At 42.8% G+C, this 26,576-nt stretch overlaps 1 protein-coding gene across 2 annotated transcripts in view; it reads right to left on the minus strand.

The window, feature by feature from the left end:
- Nucleotides 1-26,576, minus strand: part of SMG6 (SMG6 nonsense mediated mRNA decay factor) — a 330,566-nt gene that overhangs the window by 278,740 nt on the left and 25,250 nt on the right. For both annotated transcript variants that reach the window (XM_073565701.1, XM_073565700.1), the window contains exons 7-8: nt 25,225-25,335; nt 4,419-4,586 (exon numbers count right to left, since the gene is read on the minus strand). In XM_073565701.1, the coding sequence (XP_073421802.1) occupies nt 4,419-4,586; nt 25,225-25,335 (279 nt within the window). The remainder of the gene's footprint in view (nt 1-4,418; nt 4,587-25,224; nt 25,336-26,576) is intronic.

The following is a 26,576-nucleotide window of genomic DNA, read 5'->3' on the forward strand; positions in this document are numbered from 1 at the left end:
ACGCTTTCGCAGCGGTTTTAAACGCGCAATTTTGCTGCGAAAACGCGAAAAATAAGCATCCCATGCAATCCTATGGGATTCCATAATGCTGTGTCAATGCTGCGTTTTTTCCCGTGGCGCAATCGCTTCGGGGAGAAAAAAATCGCAGCATGCTCATTAATTTAGAGGAATCGCGGCAATTCCACCCACATAGGAATGCATTGTTCTGCCTACTTTACGCATGTGGCTGTGCCCACCATGCGAAAAGTAAACAGAACATTTGCGGATGGTACCCACGGTCCGGAGGAGAGGAGACTGTACTCCGGGCTGTGGGTACCATATCCCTGTAAAAAATAGAATTAAAATAACATATTGTTATTCTCACTTTCCGGCATCCCGTGCAGCCTTCCCGCCTCTCTCCACGCTCCCGGCATCTTCTGGTCCCAGTAATCCTATGCGAGAATGACCGCGATGACGTCGCGGTCTCACGGGAGCGCGACGTCTCGCGGTCATTCGCGATGACGTCTCGCGGTCATTCGCGCAAAGGATTACTGGGACCGGAAGATGCCGGGAGCGTGGAGAGGTGCGGGAAGGCTGCGCGGGACGCCGGAAGGTGAGAATAACAATATTTTTAATTTTTTTTTTATTACTTTTTACATCCTATCTTTTACTACTGATGCTGCATAGGCAGCATCAGTAGTAAAAAGTTGGTCACACTTGTCAAACACTGTGTTTGACGAGTGTGACCAACGCTTGCAAATCGCTAGTTTTTCCGCGGGAATTTAAAATGTGATTTTCCCGCGGAATGGAATTCTCGCGGTAATTTTCCCGAGAGTTCCGCTACGTGTGAACCCAGCCTAACTCTTATGGCCAAGAATAACCTGCACAGAAAGAATAGGAGATTTGATTATCTGACTTTTCCTTTTTTTTTTTTCACCCCCAGTGCATTGATTGACAGCGCTGGGCTAGCAGATAAAATTGTGGGAAGCATGATGGTACGGATTGCGCAGCACCACCCACAATGTTACAAGCGCCTAATTTGCATATTAACATATTACTCAGCTAAAACTATCAAGAGAATTTTTAAATTAAATGTGTCATCTTGTAGTGCAATCTCCCCTACAAGGATCTGAGCTTACCTTGCTGTGGATCTCATATCCGGCAGACACACTTTAGAATATTAAGCAATAATTGTATATAATTCTCTGATGACCTGACTGTAGTAGCGGCCATGCAGAGATCAGGCACAGCCATCCACAGAGGAACACAGAGCCACCTGGTGGCTAAAGATACACACTGCACTAACCTTTACACAAGATCAGAGCTGTGAAATACTACAATGGTACAGTGAGAGCCGCATTCAAAAATAATAATAATAATCTACTTTTATTCCGTAAGACTAATGATGTCACACCGTGATATTAAAAGCTAAATCTCTGGTAAACTAAGAATTGGTCTCCGGATGATGATGTCTGTAAAGTGCTATGTGCATTAATGGACCTATACAATTGAGTAAAAGACAGAAATAGAATGCAGTACTGCCATGTTCACATGTAGTGAACATGTGATGGGGTTTTTTGCTGCGGTTTTTTTTGGCAGAATATCTGTTGCATTTCACTGTCCAAGCAAAGTGGATGTGATGTCATGAAAAATCTTGCCCTGTGTGGATCTAGAGATGCTGTTGAACTGTGCGTTTTTTGGTGCATTTTCATCTACAAGCTTCTATGGAGAGCCTGAGAAAAAATGCATCTAAAAAAAAAGCTCAGAATCAAAGCTTTCCTGTACTATAAAAAACACTGATTCAAATCTGCAATAAAAAGACCTCATCAAACAAAGGGAAAAAAAAGTAGAAAAACAGCAATAACCAGAGAAGATTCTTACTGCGTAGTATTGACGCCTGCAAAAAACATGCAGATGAAAAGCAATAAAAAAAAACCCACAATATTTACAATAGGTGTTGTGGTGTAGTAACCACTGTATCCGCTAGGGGGTGCTGTGTGGATGTCCCAAGAGAAAGGATGAAAGGCAGAATACGGAATGGCCGTTATGTATCCCAATGTGGGTGGCTTTGGTATGGAGACTTAGGTGTTGTTTCAATGTGTAAGGGAGAAATCTCCAGGTAACTAGAGAGATGGGCGGGCCTGATTACCTACAAACCCACCCAGGGGGTGTGTTTAAAGAACACTGTTGGAAAGAGGGTGTAAATGCTTGAAGGACCTGTGATGAGGTCAGAGTTATGTGACCTGGTGGGCGTGGCTATGAACCATATAATGTGGCCAGGGTAGGTCACAGGTGGTGAATGCTTGGACCCGGTTGGTCCAGTGTGGAAGGTCCCGCTGTGATGGGGCTTCCTGCCTGACAGCATGTGTGGACGCTGTGTTTAATGGCTGCAAGTGCCTGAGAGTTTCCTAGAGGGAATGAATGTCTGCAGTATGGAGAAGCAGCCATGAGAGAACCCTGACGGGGTGAGATATAACTGTGAGACTGAAAAGCCTGTGTATTGGACATTGCTAACAGAGTGAAGCTCTGTCATGGACGCTATGCCGTTTATATATTGCTGGTCATGGTTTTTATGATGTTTAATAAAACGCATGGACTATACTGGTTTATGGAAAACCTGTGCCGGATCTGATTTTGTGGCTGCCAAGCGAGTGATCCCCTACTTAAATGACAGCGCTACCTCACAGTGTCAACACGGCTTTAGAGTTGTAGTATTAGAAACGACAACATTCACTAAACATCTAAACTAATAGTCAAATAGGGGGTAAAAAGAACATTCCTGGTTTTATGACGTCACAGACATGTTCCTGGCCAGTCAGTAACTGTGGAAAGCATCAAGTGATGCAGTCTGGGCCTCTAGTTCTCAGAGTGGCCGAGAGGGATTATAGAATATGACATCATCTGATTTCATCTTTTCTGGTTGGACACTTTGGAAAGGTGACATTATATAGTGGGTGCAAGTACAGGCACTGGTATCAGATTTATAGCGACTGGTTATCTTTAAGGACATAAAAAATGAAAATCTCTATATATAAAACTGAATGTATGTATGTATGTATTGTATGTATGTGTGTGTGTATCACCAAGCAATCACGAAGCATCTTTCATTTCACCAGAGCTGTTCAAAAGAAGCTGAGCTGTGATTGGTTCCTATGAGCAACAGTTTTCCTTGCAACCAATCACTAACCATCTCACATTTCACCAAAGCTGGTTAAAAGAAGCAGCTGTGATTGGTTGCTATGAGCAAGTTTTTCCACTTGACAACTCCTCAGCAGACCCTGACATGGTGGAAGAAATCTAGCATCCCCGGGAACATAAGCTCCCAGGCACTGTCTGCCCCCCAGAAAGGAGCACAGAGCACATGACAGAAATGAATCCCCCCTCCCGTGCCCATATACACATCACACATCCTCCATCCCATAGGCACATCTTCCCTCTTAAAGGGATCTCCGGTATGGAAGTCAGGGCAAATCCATCCAGCGCTTTGGTTTTGACCCCAGGCCTCTCTTAAAGGGATCCCCGTTATGGAAGTTAAGATCGTTCCACTCAGCTCTGTGGTTCTGACCCCAGGGTCTCGTAAAGGGATCATTGGTATGCAAGTTAGGGCAAATCCACAGCGTTTTGGTACTGACCCCAGGCCTTTCTTAAAGGGATCTCCAGTATGGAAGGCAGGGCAAATCCATCCAGTGCTTTGGTTCTGACCCCATAACTCTCTTAAAGGGATACCCGGTATGGAAGTCAGGGCAATTGCCTTCAAATGCTCTGGTACTGACCCCAGGCTCTCTTAAAGGGATCTCCTGTACGGAAGTTAGGGCAAATCCCTCGGCGCTCTGATTCTGACCCCAGGGTTCTATTAAAGGGATCATTGGTATGCAAGTGTGACAGGAAGATGTGGGATATTAGTGGTAGTTGTCCGGTGGCTCTGGCTGACGGGATGATGTGAGATATGAGGGGTAGTAGTCCGACAGCTGTGACGGGATGATGTGGGATATTAGGGGTAATAGGCCGGCGGCTGAGATGGGATGATGTGGGATATTAGTGGTAGTTGTCCGGTGGCTCTGGCTGATGGGATGATGGATATTAGGGGTAGTAGTCCGCTATCTCTGGCTGATGGGATGATGTGGGATATTATATTAGGGGTAGTAGTCCGCTATCTCTGGCTAATGGGATGATGTGGGATATTATAGTGAATGTGGCTATGCGGAATGGGCGGGGCTCTACACTCAGCTATATATATTATATATATACACACACATATATATATATATATACACATACATACATACACACATATATATATATATATATATATATATATATATATACACATACATATACATATATATATATATATTTGTTATAACTAACCGTAGTTAGTTACTATGCCCGGGCAGCCCCGGGCTCTTCAGCTAGTATAAAACACAATAATCAAAACTCACATCACTTGGGCTAAGACTTTCAACTCCATCACTTCCAGTACGGTTGCTGCTGGGACCCCCTCCTCGTGTCGGGTGGATCCATATCTCCAGTCGGGTGGAATCCTCGGTGGGATTACGATGAGAGTTTGCATCCGCATCCTTTTTTGGTTTCTGTTCCATTTGCTCAGCCTAAATTGCAGAAAAGATATATGATTTATTACAATATCATTTGAATTATTAACCTCTCACTTCTGGAGAAAATCTTCAATTTTTCCTCTCCTTTCAAGAGTCCTACCTTTTTCTTATTACATATGTCACAATTAATTTTACAATATAATTTACTGGAAAGTAGGGGAAAAAAAAACCCTTATAAAACAGGGATGTGCTGTTATTTTCTAAGATTCAGACCTAGAACTTATTTTTCTGGCATGTTTTTGCATATTTTGAGGACTTGACAGTCACTTACTACTTTCTTTAATTTTATATACTTTGATAGGCTGGATGTTTACAGACTTGGAAATACCAAACGTTCCTTTATTTATTTTGGATTTGTTGGGGGGGGGGGGGGGGCTGTGATTTCAATTTAAGTTTTTGTAAATATTTTTTTAATATTTTCATTACTAATCTTTGTTATCTTAGTCCCCCATACTACATGCTACAATACGTCAGTATCGCAGCGTATACCGGTACTTTAGTATTTAGGTTGAAAGAAGGCACAAGTTCATCGAATTCAATATATTCCTTAACATGCTGATCCAAAGGAAGGCAAAAACCCTATGAGGCAGATGCTAATTGCCCCATATTAGGGGAAAAATTCCACAAACAGGAATTAGACTAGTTCTCTGGATTAACGTTCCATCGCAGACTCTAGAACCCATATAGCCTACTAGGACAACCCCTTCTTGATCAAAATGTTTAGCACCCATAAAATAATAAAGCCTATACTCCTCTCCCGTGCCGGCACTCGCTCTTCCCAGGTATCTCGTGCTTTGTTGTGACACGTCACCCCGCATTTGGACAAATCGAACATGAAGAAGTAGTCCGGGATGCAGCTGATCTTGGACTTCCTGTCCCTGCTCGATTCGACAGGAGGCAGGGGCAGCGACACCAGCGCTGACTGGGCGCCAGGTTTACGAGTCACAACACCACAAGGGAGCCCCGGGAAGAGCGAGTGCCAACACCGTGGGAACGGCGCCAGCACGAGAGGCAAGTATAAGCTTTATTATTTTATGGGGGGACAAGCGAGGGGTATGTGAAGAGTTGTTCAAGAGGAGGACAATTTCTTTAAATATATTTTATTGGGATTTTATATCAGGGCTGTGGAGTCGGTAAGGAAAACCTGTGACTCCGACTCCTCAATTTCCCTTACACCGACTCCAACTCCCACATATATTGCTTATATTTAAGTGAAAAATTGATTGTAGTACAATGTGAACATCAGACATTTAATCATTTTTATGATGCAATAATCAAGATATTTAGATAGAACATAATATATATTTATTGGAATACAACTTTAGAACACAAAAAAACTGTAATAAATTGTAAATATGTAATGCACTATGTAATATCAAATATATATATATATATATATATATATATATATATATGTAATAAACTATGTAAGTGGCAAAAAACAGTTTTCAACAAAAACATACTAAATAGCATTTGTGCAGTCTATGAATTTGTTCTAAGAAATAGAATTGCCTCCATCAGATCCTCCTCCATAGATGACCTCAAATCTGACCTAATAATTTTAAGGCTAGAGAACAACCTCTCTACAGTAACTTGGGTTGGAGGCAAAGCCATAACCACATGGGCAACATCTCTAACAATTTCCGGGTATAAAGGAATTGCCTCATGCACAGTCAGTTTTGATGAACGGTTGAATTTTTCTATTTCTTTGAGAGCAAGTGAAACATTTTGCTGACATATGGTCAATCTGCTTGCTACAGAAGACGGAGTGAAACCTTTTTCCTTGCGGCATCGCTTTGCCTGCTCCATGTCATCCAAATACTTGTCAAAATCAAACTCCTCATCTGATGAAGATGAAGATATGGCAGCAGTAGCACTGTCAGGACCCAAATACTCTTGCGCCTGGCAGTCCTCCTGTAGGCCACTCATCCTAACTGCTACCTCAGTCAAAGCTTCCTTTCCTTTAGTAAGCTGTGTCTAGCTCGATCAGCTGCGCTCACGGGGGGAGGGCAGCTGATCGTGGCCGGGTATCAGCTGATTATCACAGCTGACACCCGGCACAGCTGACACCTGGTCACGGTCCGCCCCGACACGTTAACCCCTGGCACACTGTGCTCAAACACGATCGCAGTGTACCAGGGGTTTAGAGAAGCATCAGCAGGGAGGGGGCTCCCTCCGTGCTCCCCTGAGACCCTCGCAGCGCAATGCAGCGCTGCTGCGGGGACCTCCTTCCCTGCAGGTACCTGGATCCAATATGGCGGCGGGGACCTTCGGGGGCCTGCAGGGACCCGGCTTCCTCATGCCTGCAAAGCGCCGGCATGAGGAAGCCTCCAGCACTGCCTGTGACAGGTCGCTTATCTGTTACAGCGATATGTGATGTGACAGATCAGCGTTTTGTCACATGACAGTGATGTCCCCCCTGGGACAATGTAATAAAATAAAAAAAAAAAAGTGTAAAAATAATTTATAAAAAAAAAAAAAAAAAAAAAAAAAAAAAAAAAAATCGCTAAATAATTTTTTTTTTTAAAATTCCCTAATAAATTCATTTTTTGAAAAAAAAAAAATTAAAAAAAAAAACACAATAAAAGTACACATATTTGGTATCGCCGCGTCCGTAACGACCCGCCCTATAAAACTGTCCCACTAGTTAACCCCTTTATTGAACCCCTTAAAAAATAAAAAACGAAGCAAGAAATAAAGCTTTATCATCATACCGCCGAAGAAAAAGTGCAATAACACACGATCAAAAAGACGGATATAAATAACCATGGTACCGCTGAAAACGTCATCTTGTCCCGCAAACAACGAGCCACCATACAGCGTCATCAGCGAAAAAATAAAAAAGTTATAGCTCGCAGAATAAAGCGATACAAAAATAATTATTTTTATATAAAATTCTTTTCATTGCATAAAAGCGCCAAAACATAAAAAAAGACATAAATTAGGTATTTCTGTAACCGTACTGACCCGAAGAATAAAACCGCTTTATCAATTTTACCGCATGCGGAACGGTGTAAACGCACCCCCCCAAAGAGATTCATGAAACGCTGGTTTTTGTTCATTCTGCGTCCCAAAAATCGGAATAAAAAGCGATCAAAAAATGTCAAGTGCCCGAAAATAGTACCAATAAAAACGTCAACTCGTCCCGCAAAAAATAAGACCTCACATGACTCGTTGGGTCAAAATATGGAAAAATTATAGCTCTCAAAATGTGGTGATGCATAAACTATTTTTACAATAAAAAGCGTCTTTTAATAATAATAATAATAATAATAATAATAATAAATAATAATATTATAATAATAATAAATTTTATTTCTATAGCGCCAATATATTCCGCAGCACTTTACATTTCAGAGGGGACTTGTACAGACAATAAACATTACAGCATAACAATAATCACATAGATCATAACAGATACCAGGAGGAATGAGGGCCGTGCTCGCAAGCTTACAATCTATGAGGAAAAAAAGGGAGACACGAAAGGTGGGTGGTAACAGTTGCCCTGATTGTATCGACCAGCCATAATGTTAAGTGTGTAACAGTACAGACACAGAGGGCTAATGGATGTATAAAGCATGTGGGAACATGATTATGGTAAAAATTTTGGCTGTGCCACACAAGGAGAGATTAGGTTAATGTGTTGAGGCGGTAGGCAAGTCTGAGTAAATGAGCTTTCAGGGCACGCTTAAAATTGTGGGGATTGGGGACTAATCGTATTGACCTGGGAAGCGCATTCCAAAGAATTGGCGCAGCACGTGTATAGTCTTGGGAGACAGGAAAGGGAGGTTCTGATTATTGTGGATGCGTGCGACAGCTGCCAAATATAAAAACCTGCCATAAATAGTAAATCAAACCCCCCGTTATCACCCCCTTAGTTAGGGAAAAATAATAAAATAAAAAAAAATGTATTTATTTCCATTTTCCCATTAGGGCTAGGGTTGGAGTTAGAATTGGGGGGTTTCCACTGTTTTGGCACATCAGGGGCTTTCCAAACGCGACATGGTGTCCGATCTCAATTCCAGCCAAAAAAGTCAAATGGCGCCGCTTCCCTTTCGAGCTCTGCCATGCGCCCAAATAGTGGTTTACCCCCACATATGGGGTATCAACGTACTCAGGACAAATTGCACAATAACTTTTGGGGTCCTGTTACTTTTGGGAAAATAAAAATTGGGGGTGAAAATATAATTTTTGCTGAAAAATACGATTTTTTAATTGTACGGCTGTACGTTATAAACTTCTGTGAAGCCCTTGGGGGTTCAAAGTGCTCACCACATATCTAGATAAGTTCCTTGGGGAGGGCTAGTTTCCAAAATGGGGTCACATGTGGGGAGATTCCACTGTTTAGGCACATCAGGGGCTCTCCAAACGTGACATGGCGTCCGATCTGAATTCCAGCCAATTTTGCAGTGAAAAAGTCAAACGGCGCTCCTTCCCTTCCGAGGTCTGCCATGCGCCTAAACAGTGGTTCCCCCCCCACATATCAGATATCGGCGTACTCAGGACAAATTGCACAATAACTTTACCAGTCCAATTTCTCCTGTTACCCTTGGTAAAATAAAAAAATTGAAGCAATTTTTTTTGTGAAAAAAAGATAAATGTTCATTTTTTTTTATTTTTTTTTTTAAACATTCAAAAAATTCCTGTGAAGCACCTGAAGGGTTAATAAACTTCTTGAATCTGGTTTTGAGCACCTTGAGGGGTGCAGTTTTTAGAATGGTGTCACTCTGGGGCATTTTCTATCATATAGACCCCTCAAAGTGACTTCAAATGTGATGTGGTCCGTAAAAATAAAATGGTGTTGTAAAAATGAGAAATCGCTGGTCAACTTTTAACCCTTATAACTTCCTAACAAAAAAAAAAATTTTGGTTCCCAAATTGTGCTGATGTAAAGTAAACATGTGGAAAATGATATTTATTAAGTTTTTTGACTGCCATATCGCTGTGATTTAAGAGCATAAAAATTCAAAGTTGGAAAATTACGAAATTTTCAAAATTTTCGCCAAATTTCCGTTTTTCTTCACAAATAAACGCAAGTTATATGTATGAAATTTTACCACTAACATGAAGTACAATGTCAGAATCACCGGGATCCATGGAAGCGTTCCAGAGTTATTACCTCATAAAGGGACAGTGGTCAGAATTGTAAAAATTGGCACGGGCATTAACATGCAAACCACCCTTGGGAGTAAAGGGGTTACATAAGTGCTGCCCAACCGAGTGGCTTGATTGACAATTGCCCCTTTCCCAGCACGTTTCTTCAAGATGCAATCAATTTTAGTGGTTCTGGCGGCAATAACCAATTTCCTCACTTTTCCAATCAGAGTTCCAGCATGTCCCTCTTGCAGACTATCTCTTATTGCCAGCTGCAGCGTGTGCACAACACAGCGCATGTGATGAATCTGAATAGCTTAGTTACTCACCGATAACGGTGTTTCTCTGAACCCATGACAGCACCATGGAGAGAGGGGATCCGCCCTTCAGGGACAGGAACCTACAGATAAAAAGGGCCGTACCTCTCCTCCACCTCCAGTTGGTTACAGAGCATCAGAGGGTCTCCAGGTTAGGTAGACAACAGAAATATATGCACAACAATATAATATTGCTTATTATCAGAAGCACCGTGCCTAAACGGAAACACTCTACTAACAGTAAAACGTGCTCACCACACTCGTGAAGGGGAGGGGAATAAGCGGGTGCTGTCATGGGTTCCGAGAAACACTGTTATCGGTGAGTAACTAAGCTATTCTTTCTCACCCATGACAGCACCACGGAGAGAATTACAGAGATTGGTAGCTTAGGGAGGGACCACCGCCTGAAGGACCCTTCTCCCGAAGGTCAGACGTAGAGGCTAGATCTAATCTATAGTGCCTGAAAAAGGTCGAAGGTGATGACCAGGTGGCCGCCTTACAGATTTGTTCTATTGATACCTCAGATCTTTCAGCCCATGAGGTCGTCATCGCTCTTGTGGAATGGGCTCTCAACCCTTCCGGGATGGTATTTTCACTGGATGAATATGCCAGGGCAATCGCATCCCTTATGCACCTTGCCAGGGTACTCTTAGATGCTTTGAGTCCCTTCCGAGGTCCCTGAAAACACACAGAGAGCCTTCCTTCCTATATTTCTTGGTGGCCTCTAGATAAGATACTACACTAGGCACCTCTTCACGTCTAAGGTGTGGAATTTTTCTTCTCCCTTCTTTTTAGGATTTGGGCAGGATGAAGGAAGGACTACCTCTTGGGACCTATGGAAGTGTGATGACGCTTTCAGTAGATAGGCCGGGTCAGGCTTTAAAATGACCCTATCATCTAGAATCTTTGTGAAAGGTGGCCCTACTGATAAAGCTTGCATATCGCTCACTCTGCGAGCTTATGTTAGCGCCAAAAGAAGCACTGTTTTTAACGACAGGATTCTTAGGGATGCTGAGTGAATAGGTTCGAATGGAGGGCCTGTTAGTGTGGATAGTACAAGATTTAGGTCCCATGATGGTAATCTTTGATTAGCTATCGGCCTGGATCTAGATACGGCCTTAATAATCTGTCACCTAAGGATTACCTACACATCATGGTTATAAAGGCGCCCAAGGCCGCTACTTGTACCTTTAATGTGTTGACCGCTAGACCCTGTTCTAGGCCCTTTTATAGAAATTCTAGGATTTTATCAATCTGAACCCCGTCCTGAACCTTTACCCCCGAAGTGGATAAGAATTTTTTTCCACGTTCTCCCGTAGGCTCTCATCGTAACCGGTTTCCTACTTTTTTGTAATGTGGTTATCAGGTTCTCTGAAAACCCTCTGTCTCTCATCAGTGCCCTCTCAATTTCCATGCTGTTAAATGGAGCCGCCCTGCCTGAGGGTGTAACACTGGGCCCTGCGATAGCAGGTCCGGGAGATCCGGTAGGATCCATGGGTCGGTTACCGAGAATATTTTTTGCCAGGAGAACCAGGTTCTTTTGGGCCAGAAGGGAGCTATTAAAATCATTCTTGCCCCATCCTCCCTGACTTTTCTTAGCACTGCTGGGATCAGCATGATCGAGGGAAAGGCAATGTTAGGCCCTATGTCCATGGGAGTATGAAGGCGTCCAGAGCTAGAGGATTCCCCCTGGGGTCTATGGAGCAGAAAGTTTCCACTTTTTTGTTTCTGAAGTCGGCGAACAGATCTATGTCCGGGGCCCCCCACATTTTTACAATCTGCCGAAAATCGGACCGCTTTAGGACCCATTCCCCTTGTCGTAATTGGGTGCGACTCAGAAAGTCTGCCCTTTGATTCTCCGTGCCCTGGATGTGTAGTGCTGACAGAGATAGCAGGTTTGCCTCTGCTAACTGGAGGACTCTGGAGGATGTGTCCATTAGGGCTCGGGACCTGGTTCCCCCCTGATGATTTATATATGCTATTGTGACTCGATTGTCTGACAATATGCGGACATGATGACCCCGGAGCAGGGGTAAAAAGTGTGTTAATGCGTAGCCCACTGCTAAGAGCTCTTACAGGTTCGAGGAGGCTTCTAATTCTTGAACTCCCCACGCACCCTGGGCCACTTCGTTGTTCATGTGTGCTCCCCACCCCGTGGGACTGGCGTCTGTGGTAACTATGTGTGTTATTTTTGTTACCCAGGGGATCCCTTTGGAAAGGTTGTCTTGGCTTTTCCACCAGGTTAGGGAATGAGTAGTTTTTGAATTTAGGGTAATACGACCCTCTAGGTGTCCCCCTACTGCAGACTAGTTGGCTAGTACATCCCACTGTAGATCTCTCGTGTGTAACTGAGCCCATTGGACTGCTGGCAGGCAGGCAGAGAGAGAACCTAGTTGTGACATCGCTTTTCTTAATGTCATGGAGGGATTTTGGATGGCTCTTGTTACAATTTGAGCGATTTTCTCCTTCTTGCGGTCTGGGAGGCGGCACTCTTGAATGTTTGAGTCCAATGTTAGACCCAAGAATTCCTGTACTCTGCTGGGCTCCAATCTTGATTTTTTTAGATTTAGGAGCCAGCCCAGGCCCTGCAAAGTGTCCATCACCCTGTCCCTCTGTTCCCAGCATTTTTGAGCCGAGCTGCTTGCTATTAAAAAATAGTCCAGATACGGGATTATTATTATGTCTTGCTCCCTTATATGGGCCATCATCTCTGCCACTATTTTGGTAAACACCCATGGAGCTACAGATATTCCGAATGGCAAGGCTCTGTACTGGAGTTCTCTTATCTCGCCCTTTATCGAGACGGCTAACCTGAGATATTTCCTGGAGTTTTTGTGAATGGGGACATGATAATAGGCGTCGCTGAGATCTAACACCGTCATGAAGCAGTTCGGGAACAGGATTTTGGTGGTGGACCTGATTGACTCCATTTTGAAGCTTTAATTTTTTTTTTTTTTTAATTTATAATTGTCCGAAATGTGCCGTCTGGCTTGGTCACCAGGAAAAAGAGGGGAGTAAAACCCCCTGCCCCTTCCCTGCAGGGGAACCTCCTGGAGGACTCCTTTTTCTACCAGGCTTAGGACTTCATTTTCTAGGGATTCCTGCTCTTGCATACTGGATCTTAGCAGAGTCATTACATACTTTTGAGGCGGGAAGGAGAAAAAGTCTATCCTTAGGCCCTCCTGGATTAGGGGTTTACTATCCATGGGTTGTTTGAGATTCTTTTCCAGACTGGGAGAAAAAGGTTTAACCTTCCCCCCACCCTGAGCAAACTGTCACCTAGAGGGCTATTTGTCTCAGGACAAGTTGCCAAAGAGGAACCCTCTCTCTCTTCTCTTGTCATCCCACTTTTGCTCTCTCGGTGGTCTCCGCTGAGGAAACTTTCTATTCCTAAAGGACCTCTTAAATCCTGCCGGCCCTAAATTTGGGAACTCTTTCTTCTTGCCTTGCTTTCTGGAGGATGTCATCTAACGTCTCCCCAAAAAGGAATTTTCCTTCACAGGGGATTGAACACAGTTTCATCTTGGTCTGTAGGTCCCCCGGCCAGCTTTTAAGTCATAATATTCTACGTGCTGCATTTGAGAGTGCTTTGGACGATAACCGGACTGAGTCTGCCGATGAGTCCGCTAGGAAGGCAGCCGCTCCCCTTATTACTGGGATAGAGTCTAGGATTTTATCCCTTGGCGTCCCTTTTCTTAGTTGCTTTTCTAGTTGGTCCACCCAAATCATTAGGGCTCTCGAAGTACATGTTGCCGCTATGGCTGGCCTGAGGTTACCTCCAGCTGACTCCAATGCACCTTTAAGAAAGGTATATGCCTTTTTATCTAGGGGATCCCTGAGGGTGCCCATGTCCTCAAAGGGGAGGGCGAATTTTTTTTTTTTTTTGAGGCCTTTGCGACAGCTACATCGAGCTTCGGGGATTTATGCCAAGATGTAGATGCCTCTTCCTCAAAGGGATATTTCCTTTCAAGGGAAGGGACCGTGGTGTTTTTCCTGTCCGGTTTATCCCATTTTTTTTTTATTAGACCCCGCACATTTTCATTTAGCGGGAACACTCTCCGCTTTTTCTGGCCCAGTCCCCCGAACATTATGTCCTGGACTGTTTTATCGGGCCCAGGGTCCAGCACCCCCATGGTAGACCTTATCGCTTTCACTAGTTGGTCACCCTCGTCTAGGGCGAAGCAGTGACGCCCCTCTGTTTCCTCGTCTGAGGATGAGGAACTGGAATCTGAGGTTTTTGACATGATTTCTCCCGACGTCAAGGAATCCGACTGGGAAGTCACTATTGTGTCTTTCTTTTTTGATTTGTCCCTATGCTTAAGGGATGTAAGGGCACTCTGAACCTCCAATTTTATTGCGGCTCTTAGGTCAGAGGCCAAATCCGGAGTTTCCTAACAGAGGATTTCTTTTGTACATGACTCCGTTTTTTTCTCCCGAGAAATAGGTAGGGGACTAGCACAAGTGGGGCACTCCCTGTTCTTTTTCCCCTTCTTTCCCTAGTAAGGGAAATGGATTTTTAATACAATGGTGAACATTCACGAAGATCACTCACCCAAAAGTATGCGGCTGCAGGTACCGATTCGGGAGATGGAGTCAGGTCCTGAATAGGCTGCTCTCCTTGTGGCGATTTGCTCTTTGCAGCTGACGTGCTACGCTGCGTGAAGTGACTACTGGAACGCCCATCCGTACTGCGTTCCTTTTGACGATGATGGTGCTGCTGCTGCTAAAGCTGCTGCCTGGCATGCTGCTCCTGTTGCTGGTCACTATCCCCTTCAGGATCGCTTCCAGCCAGGAGCGCTTGTGCAGCCACCATTTTAAATTTCCCGGCTGAGACGTCACCGCTCCCATCCTGCACTGCGGTCCCCGGGAGAGCGCTCCTGCGCATGAGCCGGTTCTCGGGACCCAGAAGCCGGCTTCTACTTCCGGGGCGGCCGCCATCTTGGTACGCCTCTGTACCCCGGCGCCGCCCGCATGTTTGCCGGGTCCCCGCGAGCCCCGACTTCCTCTCCGGACCGGCGGCTCCGGCGTCTCTCCCACCCGCTCACCAAGCAGCCCGCATCGGCCCCAGCAGTGGCGGCTTCAGGCACCGCACCCTCCCGAGGCAGGGGCCTTCCCGCTGCCATCACCGGTCAGGCCGGCCCCGGATCCTGGACACACGAAAGGTACAGTCCTGTGGGTCCCCCGTCAGGGACAGGAACCCAACTGGAGGTGGAGGAGAGGTACCGCCCTTTTTATCTGTAGGTTCCTGTCCCTGAAGGGCGGATCCCCTCTCTCTGTGGTGCTGTCATGGGTGAGAGAGAAAGTGTTTTGAAGCAGCTTCAACAAGATCATCTATTTCTAAAGTATAATTTTGCTGTTCTTCTGTTGTAATATCTGTTTGTTCCTCAGTTACATGAAGAGCACTGTGGCCTTCCATCTCAAACATACTGAATCCTAAATGTTCTTCTAGCTGTTGTTCATTACTCTCATTCATCAGTTTCATTGTACTTCTCATGTTTGAAGCATTGTCTGTTACAATAGCAAGAACCTGTTCTTTTTTGAGTTCGTAATCTTGCAGAACTTTTTCCACTAAGGCCTGGAGAAACAGGCTGCTGTGATGAGCTCTAGTATCTTTTACTGCCAGTGTATTGGTAACAATTTATTTGTTGTCACAAACATATCGAACATTGATGGCAAAATAGTTCACTCTGTGACGTGTGCAGGCATCCATTTTAAGAAATATGAAGCGTCTTTTGAGAGTCTTTTTAAGATCTTCCTTTTGTTTAAGGGCTTCTTCAATCACTAATTTTCTAATACTTTCTCATTCCAGAGAAACACCAAGACAGATATGCATAAATGGATAGATAGAGCAGATTTCTAATCTGCTTTTGCTATTGAAAACATTACCTATGAGCTCAAAAACCTTTCAGGTGACGCGGCTTTTTAAAAACCTGATCTGCTTTTGCAGCTGAAAAAAGCATCCTCAAAAAACGCAGCAAAAACGCTGTGTGTGAATGTAGCCTTAGATCAGGAATAGAACAGCCATTTACAGGACATTTCATAACTTTCCCAAATTCCTAGGAAAAAATATTCAGCACATTCTGCATTGAACTACTGTACCCAATTTATTATATATTTTATACCGACTCCACAGCCCTGTTTTATATTATTCTAACACGAAGTAGCAAGCATTTGTGAAGTATAAAGAAAATGATACATGGTTTTCTAAATATTTTAAAACCATAAATCTGAAAATTGTGACGAGCATTTGTATTTAGCCTCCCTGAGTCAATACTGTGTAGGATCACCTTTCCCTGCAATTACTGCTTCAAGTTTCTTGCGGCACCCTGCTACCTGCTGAGTTACGCAGGTGACATTTCATGGAGAGTTTATAGAATTCATGTCATCAGTCTTAAGATTTTCTTGTGTAAACACGACATTTCATAGAATTGCTTTTCCCTCATCCACTTACATCATTTCACCCAGATAATTTTTAAATCTCCTACTTTTTACGTAGTCTAAGTATATTTTTAGATTACTTACTTTCTTATCAACGAGTCTCTGTCTCAATTGTGCAGTCTTGATTTGATTCTTGCTTCTAAAACGCTTTCTTTTTGTCATTTATTGAGTCATATTCGTTTTCTTCTATTTCTAGCCTGTTTATTCCAATTGAGCATATGTTGGGCTAAGGTTTATAAAAATGTCCCATTTGCTTGGAGTACTTTTAATGTCAAGAACATTGCCCCAGTTTATGGCACTAAGATCATTTATTTTCCAATGGAAATTTGCCTTCCTGAAGTTTAGTGTCATTGAAGCCCCTCCACTATACATTTTATTAATAGCTAAGTGAAGTATCATTATTTTGTGATCGATCACTATTATCCAGGTGACCCCCAACCCATACACTTGTCTATCTTATTGGATAAAATACGTTTGAGAAGTGACCCCCCCCTGTTGGATCCTAAACCAGTTGTGAAAGATAATTGTCTTTATATTGTAAAAAACCTGTTTCCTTTGCTGGACCTGAAGGTTTCTGCTCCACAATTTATACCAGGATAGTTCAAGTCCCCATTAATAATGAGTTCATGATAAAGTTGAGAGGGATCAGCTTTATTCTCATTTGCACAAGGAAAGACTAGAGGCAATGGGATGAAACTGAATGGCAGGAGACACATTAAAAAAAATTTTGACAGTAAGGGTGATCAATGAGTGGAACAGGCTGCCACGATTGGTGGTGAGTTCTCTTTCAATGGAAGTCTTCCAACAGAGGCTGGACAGACATCTGTCTGACATGTTTTAGTGAATACTGCACTGAGCAAGGGGTTGGACACGATGACCCTGGAGGTCCCTTCCAACTCATTGTGGCCTGGCCACATTGCCATGCCACATTGTTGGCTTGATTTATAGCCACTTGGTGTCTATAGAGGGGATTGGAAATACATCCAACATTATGAATACTAGTTACTAGTGTGAAAGTCACTAGCCACTATCTATTCTTATTCATATACAGAATTTCCATTTTATTTCTTTTCTGTTTGTCCCATGCAACTTTTTATCGCACATATGCACTTTTTCCAATCATCTGACCTGTAATTATATGCCATAATAAAGTGATTATATTTTTTATTACAATTTGGACTTCGTGAGCATTCTTCCTTTCCGTTTTCATGTTTTTCATTATGATGATCTGTCCATTATAGTCCGATAGTTGGGTAGTATTGTCGGGGTCGTAAACGACAATAAATCCTCATTCACCAGTCATTCCAAATCATTGTGCGAGCGCAAAACATCTGGTACCAATTAAGAATGACTCAGACACGCAGCTGATTCAGTCTTAGTTAATGTCCCGCATCCACACCTGTCAGGAGCAGTACAACAACTGGCTTTATTTACAAATACACAATACTATATTGAGTGTTAGGGGAAGGCGTGCATTAGGCGGGGTTTATGCAGTATACATCTAGTGTCCAGTCTCTCTCTGATTCGTCAAAAAGTCTCCCGATGGTTACTTCTTCTTCACATTCCTGAGTTATCTTTTTTTAGGAGAAATGAAACTTAACTTAACTCTTTAGACACTGAATTTAAGTGAAAGTGAACACTGGCAGCCATCTTTAATACAGTTACATTTGCATTAGCAAGCAATTAGGAAAAACTTATTGTTTCACAGTATAAAAGTATAAAAGTTATATAAGAAAATATATTTTCACCTTGACAATATTATGGATATCCTGTATTAACTACATGTCTAATATACCGACAATGCTACCATCACTGATGTTGACTAATTTTAACAGTAACCTTGTCACTCCCATAATCCCATAATTTTTTCAATAAAGATAGTATGAGATACTTTATCAACTGCTTTGCTGAAGTAGAGATATACTATATCTACCGCATTTCCCTGATTCACCCAGTCAGTGATTCCATCATAGAAGGAAATTAGATAACTCTGGCATGATTTGTTTGCTACCAACCCATGCTGGCTCTGGTTAACTACTGCATTCTTATCTAAGTACTTGCATACATGCTGTTTAATAATTTGTTCAAAGATCTTTCCTGTTATAGAAGACTCAGACCTGTAATTTCCATTTTTGAAGATAGGGACAACATTTGCCCTTCTGCAATCTTCATGACAAGAGTATAATGACACTGATATTTTAATGTATATGCAAATACCTGGTCGCTTTACAAGTTATATGTATCGGTGCTGCATACATTGTATATTTACATATTAAGGGTAAAGCAGGACGTTCTAGGGACAGCCGCCATGTAGCGGCGGCGCCATTCTTGCCTACATAGGTTGCCAACCTCAGCTGCTTAGGTACATATCCAGATATTAGGACAAAATAGGAATAATTAGTACTTTCCATCTAAACCATCTGGGTTAACTATTGTCCAAGATATCTGGATTTATTCTTATAATTTTTTTTATGATACCCTTCTTTTGCTCCAATGGGCTGATGTGTACTTGTTTATGTGGTAGAGCATTTCTCAGTTCATAAATCTATACAGCGCTATTTCTTTGTGGCCCCTTTTGCTGCTACTTGTCTATACGTTTGTGTATTTGGTGGAGCATACTAAAATCTATACAATATAATTATTGTGTCACTATACAGTTGTGGCCAAAAGTATTGACACCCCTGCATTTCTGTCAGATAATACTCAGTTTCTTCATGAAAATTATTGCAAATACAAATTCTTTGTTATTATTTTCATTTAATTTGTCTAAATGAAAAAACACAAAAAGAATTGTCCTAAAGCCAAATTGGATATAATTTCACACCAAACATAAAAAAAGAGGGTGGACAAAAGTATTGACAACTGTTCGAAAAAATCATGTGATGCTTCTCTAATTTGTGTAATTAACAGCACCTGTAACTTACCTGTGGCACCTAACAGGTGTTGGCAATAACCAAATCACACTTGCAGCCAGTTGACATGGATTAAAGTGGACTCAACCTCTGTCCTGTGTCCTTGTGTGTACCACATTGAGCATGGAGAAAAGAAAGAAGACCAAAGAACTGTCTGAGGACTTGAGAAACCAAATTGTGAGGAAGCATGAGTAATCTCAAGGCTACAAGTCCATCTCCAAAGACCTGAATGTTCCTGTGTCTACCGTGCGCAGTGTCATCAAGAAGTTTAAAGCCCATGGCACTGTGGCTAACCTTCCTAGATGTGGACGGAAAAGAAAAATTGACAAGAGATTTCAACGCAAGATTGTGCGGATGTTGGATAAAGAACCTCAACTAACATCCAAACAAGTTCAAGCTGCCCTGCAGTCCGAGGGTACAACAGTGTCAACCCGTACTATCCGTCGGCGTCTGAATGAAAAGGGACTGTATGGTAGGAGACCCTGGAAGACCCCACTTCTTACCCAGAGACATAAAAAAAGCCAGGCTGGAGTTTGCCAAAACTTACCTGAAAAAGCCTAAAACGTTTTGGAAGAATGTCCCCTGGTCAGATGAGACAAAAGTAGCTTTTTGGGCAAAGGCATCAACATAGAGTTTACAGGAGAAAAAAAGAGGCATTCAAAGAAAAGAACACGGTCCCTACAGTCAAACATGGCGGAGGTTCTCTGATGTTTTGGGGTTGCTTTGCTGCCTCTGGCACTGGACTGCTTGACCGTGTGCATGGCATTATGAAGTCAGAAGACTACCAACAAATTTTGCAGCATAATGTAGGGCCAGTGTGAGAAAGATGGGTCTCCCTCAGAGATCATGGGTCTTACAGCAGGACAATGACCAAAAGCACACTTCAAAAAGCACTAGAAAATGGTTTGAGAGAAAACACTGGAGACTTCTAAGGTGGCCAGCAATGAGTCCAGACCTGAATCCCATAGAACACCTGTGGAGAGATCTAAAAATGGCAGTTTGGAGAAGGAACCCTTCAAATATCAGGGACCTGGAGCAGTTTGCCAAAGAAGAATGGTCTAAAATTGCAACAGAGCATTGTAAGAAACTCACTGATGGTTACCGGAAGCGGTTGGTCGCAGTTATTTTGGCTAAAGGTTGTGCAACCAAGTATTAGGCTGAGGGTGCCAATACTTTTGTCTGGCCCATTTTTGGAGTTGTGTGTGAAATGATCAATGTTTTGCTTTTTGGTTCATTCTCTTTTGTGTTTTTTCATTTAAGACAAATTAAATGAAGATAATAATAGCAAAGAATTTGTGTTTGCAATCATTTTCAGGAAGAAACTCAGTATTATCTGACAGAATTGCAGGGGTGTCAATACTTTTGGCCACAACTGTATATTGACGATTAAACTAGCAATGAATAGAGCATACTAGGAAATTAAGGGAGAGCTGCAGAGGAGCAGGGCCGCCAATGTCATATAATAAGGGTGCCAACCGCCGCTGTTAGGCAGGTATGTAAGAAAGAGTATTAAGCCAGGGTTACACTTGCGACTGTGATGCGAGAAACTCGCGCGAGTCTCTCGCATCAATACCCGGCACTGCCTCCAGCACTCGGGACCGAAGTGTGCGGCTGCATGTATTTCTATGTAGCCGCACACTCCGGTCCTGAGTGCTGGCGGCAGTGCCAGGTATTGATGCGAGTTTCTCGCATCACACTCACAAGTGTGACGCCAGCCCTAAACATAGGCTATCCCAGGATTATCTATTTAATTTGTCGCATTTTAAGTATGTGCCTTGTATGTTATTAGTCCTTTTAGAAATGGTAAATAAAGGTTTATATTTTAATTAAAGGGGTCTTCATATGTGAGCCAATAATTTGAAACCTCGTTTTCTTCTTATCAAAACTATTTTTCGTTTTCTCAGAGTATTATTATTCTTATTTTCTTTTGTTTTTTAAATCCGCTTTATGGTTCTCAAGGTACAGGCATTTTTATTTAGTGCTAATTTTTATGGTCTTTACAAGAGGACATTGCTCAGAGGGTAGTTATATAGAGCAGCCTAAAGACCAAGGAATCCTATGAGCACCACCCCCTTGGTAAAGACCATAAAAATTACCATTAAATAAAAGGATCATATATCTGGAAGTGTATAATACAGTGATGACGAACCTACAGCACGCGTGCCAGAGAGGGCACGCAGAGCCCCCTCTGCTGTCACACAGCATCGCCTCAGCCCAAGTGTATCGCTGCTTTGAACTGCTAGCATGATTGCGCTAGCAGTTCAAAGCGGTGTCGGTTCAGAGGAGACATTGCTTTTCACTCCGACACTGTCTCCTGGGCCGTATACCTGTGGCCTAGGAGAGACAGAGAGAGTCATTACGCTTGGCACCATCAAACGACGTCATGCGGTGTTGCCAGAGTCATGATGTCTTGTGCCGGAGCCGCGTGGGAACTCACAGGAAACAGAGGAACGGTGGAGCGAGAGCAGGAAGGGGAGTATTAATTTTTTTTTCTAACCATACAGGGACAAAAAATGATGGGGCATTACTACAAGGGGATCATAATGGGGGGACATTACTACAACAAGGGGATCATAATGGGGGGACATTACTACAACAAGGGAACAAGGGGATCATAATGGGGGACATTACTACAACAAGGGGATCATGATAGGGGACATTATTACAACAAGGGGATCAAGATGGGGAACATTATTACAAGAAAGGGAGCAGGATGGGGCATTACTACAAAAAGGGGATCAGGATGGGACATTACTACAAGAAAGGGAGCAGGATGGTGGACATTACTACAAGAAGGGGATCAGGATGGGAACATAACTAGTGACTGTGGGACTATTCTAACTGGGCAGGTGGTGAGCACAGTAATTAAAACTTTAAGGGTGTGTGCACACGCTGCGGATTGTACTGCGGAATTTTCCACACGGATTTGTCAAAAACCGCAGGTCAAAAGACCTGTGGATTATCTGTAGTATTTCTGCGGTTTTCCCCTGCGGTTTGACACCTGCCATGGAGCACCTTAAAAGATCAAGTATGTACCTGTTACTAGCTTGCCGGTTGTTAGCAATCTCAGCACCTGGCCGTCAGTGATCTAAACTTTTGACATGTCCCATTTAAGTTTAATATTTTTTTTGTCAAATGTGAAGCCGCAGAAAATATTTATACTTTTTCAGTTCATGGTGAAGCCTACTAGCCTGTCATTCTTGCAAGCTGCTATCCACAAGCCAGCCAGCTTCCCAAGCCAGCCATTTTCAAAGCCAGCCCAGGATTGAGAAGTCAACAGCAGCCAGATACAGCAAGTGTTGTCACATTTGTGTGACTGTGGCTAGAGATTAGAGATATTCATGCTTTGAAATGTAGAAGTGGATTTCAGCATAGAATCTACTTGCATTACATGCTAAAATCTATCTAACTTATAAAGTATGAGCAAAGTTATCAACATACATACAACAGCAAAAATCACATAAATTGTTCAAAAGCATGCCAAAAGTTAAAGTTCTGCTATTCAGGTTAAATTGCCCTGTTGTACTCAAAACACCCCCTTGACAGCCATAGCAAAACATGCATTGGGGACTGTGGTTCCTGGCATCTGTATTTTTTGCTACATTTATGCTATGCACCTGATACTGCTGATTAACAGCATGCCGATTCATACACTGTATTATGGGGTAGACGTGAACTTCTTCGGTTCAGCTCAACTCTAGTTGTTTATGAGACTGTTACCATTTACTTTTTTCTACACTGGCACTTTTATTGTGATATATAGGAATTTGTATACTATGTTTTTCATATTCAATTGACTACTCTTAGTAAGATGGGAATAATGTATTCCAGATTCCTGGAGTTTTTTGCCTAGATGTCCTCTATTTATAATTTGTCAGTTTTTCATTATTGCATTTAAAATAAATAAATTATATATATTTAGTCAGTCAGCAATAGTGCAAGTTCCACCACTTAAAAAGATGAGAGGCGTCTGTAATTTACATCATAGGTAGACCTCAACTATGGGAGACAAACTGAGAAAAAAAAATCCAGAAAATCACATTGTCTGTTTTTTTTTCCATTTTATTTGCATATTATGGTGGAAAATAAGTATTTGGTCAGAAACAAGCAATCAAGATTTCTGGCTCTCACAGACCTGTAACTTCTTCTTTAAGAGTCTCCTCTTTCCTCCACTCATTACCTGTAGTAATGGCACCTGTTTAAACTTGTTATCAGTATAAAAAGACACCTGTGCACACCCTCAAACAGTCTGACTCCAACCTCCACTATGGTGAAGACCAAAGAGCTGTCAAAGGACACCAGAAACAAAATTGTAGCCCTGCACCAGGCTGGGAAGACTGAATCTGCAATAGCCAACCAGCTTGGAGTGAAGAAATCAACTGTGGGAGCAATAATTAGAAAATGGAAGACATAAAAGACCACTGATAATCTCCCTCGATCTGGTGCTCCACGCAAAATCCCACCCCGTGGGGTCAGAATGATCACAAGAACGGTGAGCAAAAATCCCAGAACCACGCGGGGGGACCTAGTGAATGAACTGCAGAGAGCTGGGACCAATGTAACAAGGCCTACCATAAGTAACACACTACGCCACCATGGACTCAGATCCTGCAGTGCCAGACGTGTCCCACTGCTTAAGCCTGTACATGTCCGGGCCCGTCTGAAGTTTGCTAGAGAGCATTTGGATGATCCAGAGGAGTTTTGGGAGAATGTCCTATGGTCTGATGAAACCAAACTGGAACTGTTTGGTAGAAACACAACTTGTCGTGTTTGGAGGAAAAAGAATACTGAGTTGCATCCATCAAACACCATACCTACTGTAAAGCATGGTGGTGGAAACATCATGCTTTGGGGCTGTTTCTCCGCAAAGGGGCCAGGACGACTGATCCGGGTACATGAAAGAATGAATGGGGCCATGTATCGTGAGATTTTGAGTGCAAACCTCCTTCCATCAGCAAGGGCATTGAAGATGAAACGTGGCTGGGTCTTTCAACATGACAATGATCCAAAGCACACCGCCAGGGCAACGAAGGAGTGGCTTCGTAAGAAGCATTTCAAGGTCCTGGAGTGACCTAGCCAGTCTCCAGATCTCAACCCTATAGAAAACCTTTGGAGGGAGATGAAAGTCCGTGTTGCCAAGCGAAAAGCCAAAAACATCACTGCTCTAGAGGAGATCTGCATGAGGAATGGGCCAACATACCAACAACAGTGTGTGGCAACCTTGTGAAGACTTACAGAAAACGTTTGACCTCTGTCATTGCCAACAAAGGATATATCACAAAGTATTGAGATGAAATTTTGTTTCTGACCAAATACTTATTTTCCACCATAATATGCAAATAAAATGAAAAAAAAAAACAGACAATGTGATTTTCTGGATTTTTTTTTCTCAGTTTGTCTCCCATAGTTGAGGTCTACCTATGATGTAAATTACAGACGCCTCTCATCTTTTTAAGTGGTGGAACTTGCACTATTGCTGACTAACTAAATACTTTTTTGCCCCACTGTATGTATGTATGTATATATATATATATATATATATATATATATATATATATATATATATATATATATATATATATATATATAACCACATACTCAGGCAGTCACACGGCCATATTACTTGTCCGATGCAATCTTCGGACTGGCTGTCGACTCTCCTGACCTGAGCGCGTGACAGCATGTATTTCTATGCAGCTGTCTCACCCGGGTTGGGAGAGCCCCGGCAAGTCGGAGGAACGAGATGTGATGCGAATGTGCTAGAGCAAAAAACACATGAATTTGACATCACTATTTAAAATTAATGTGTATTTCCATAGGGCACCGTGTACTGTACCAGGACGCACGTCTCATGAACACGTGGCAGCTTACCTTACGCTTTGTCTCTTCAAACAAACTCATGAGGCTTTCCTTGGCGGTGAGTATTGGGTTGCTGGCAGCTAGACTACGCATGTAGTAATAAACAGCATCCAGTTTTCTCCTCTGTTGCAATGGAAGATGTAAAAGACTTTTTTTTAAAAAAATGTTAAAATAAAAAGCATATTACACTAACACAACAACGCATAGATTACTCAGAGGTTCTATACATCAAATACTAAGAATGAGAACAGGAATTCACCACAAATCGCAGCCATGTATTGCTGGAAGAAGACCTTCAGCGTAATGTATATCGTACCACTGTTATATACATATTTTACATGCAGTGTCATAATTCTACCATCTTACGGAAATACGGTAATTATTTTTTAAATTATGAGATCTTTCAAAAATTGCTACGTTGTCAAACAAAAATATGTTAAAATAGAATTCAGAGATTTGATAAATGTTCCCAATTGTCTTAACTTAAAATAAAAACAAAGTGAGCTGGTGGAGGCGTTGGTCTGCTCCTATCACCAAAATGTACCTTTCAGGTTATCCCTCAACTACCCTCACTTGTCTTCCCTTCTTTTGAGGTCCATGCCGTCAGACTCTACACCCCCTTCTCCATGCGAGTGGCGGTGGTATATCGTCCTCCCGGCCCCTCCCATCAGTTCCTGGATCATTTTGCCACTTGGCTTCCACATTTTCTCTCCTGTGACATCCCTACCCTCATCATGGGAGATTTCAACATCCCCATTGCTCTTCCCCTCTCCCCATCTGCTACTCACCTTTTATCTCTAACCTCCTCATTTGGCCTTTCGCAGCTTACTAATTCTCCAACGCATGAAGACGGAAACTCCCTCGACTTGGTCTTCTCTCGGCTTTGTGCAGTGGATGATTTTGCAAACTCCCCTCTCCCGCTCTCTGACCACAATCTTCTTTCATTCTCTATAAAGAACTGCCAGGCTGCTCAGGTCACCCCCACTGTCCAGACTTATAGAAACACACAGGCCATTAACACCCAGAAACTTCTGAAGAACTTGCAGTCTTCATTGGCCCCTATCTCCTCCCTCTCATGTCCTGATTCTGCTTTGAAGCATTACAATGAAACACTTCAAACTGCCCTGGATGAATTTGCACCCCCTATAAATAGAACACCACAACGCAGACGGCGACAACCCTGGCACACGGTGCAAACACGTTTCCTGCAGCGGTGCTCCAGGTGCGCCGAACGTCTGTGGAGAAAATCCAATCTACACGAAGATTTCATCCATTTTAAGTTTATGCTTAGAACATACAACACTGCCCTTCACCTCTCCAAACAAACCTATTTCAACACCCTCATCATCTCACTGTCCAATAAC

Source organism: Dendrobates tinctorius, unplaced genomic scaffold (genome assembly GCF_039654945.1).
Source record: "Dendrobates tinctorius isolate UK_male_01 unplaced genomic scaffold, ASM3965494v1 ptg000016l, whole genome shotgun sequence".
NCBI lineage: Eukaryota > Metazoa > Chordata > Amphibia > Anura > Dendrobatidae > Dendrobates > Dendrobates tinctorius.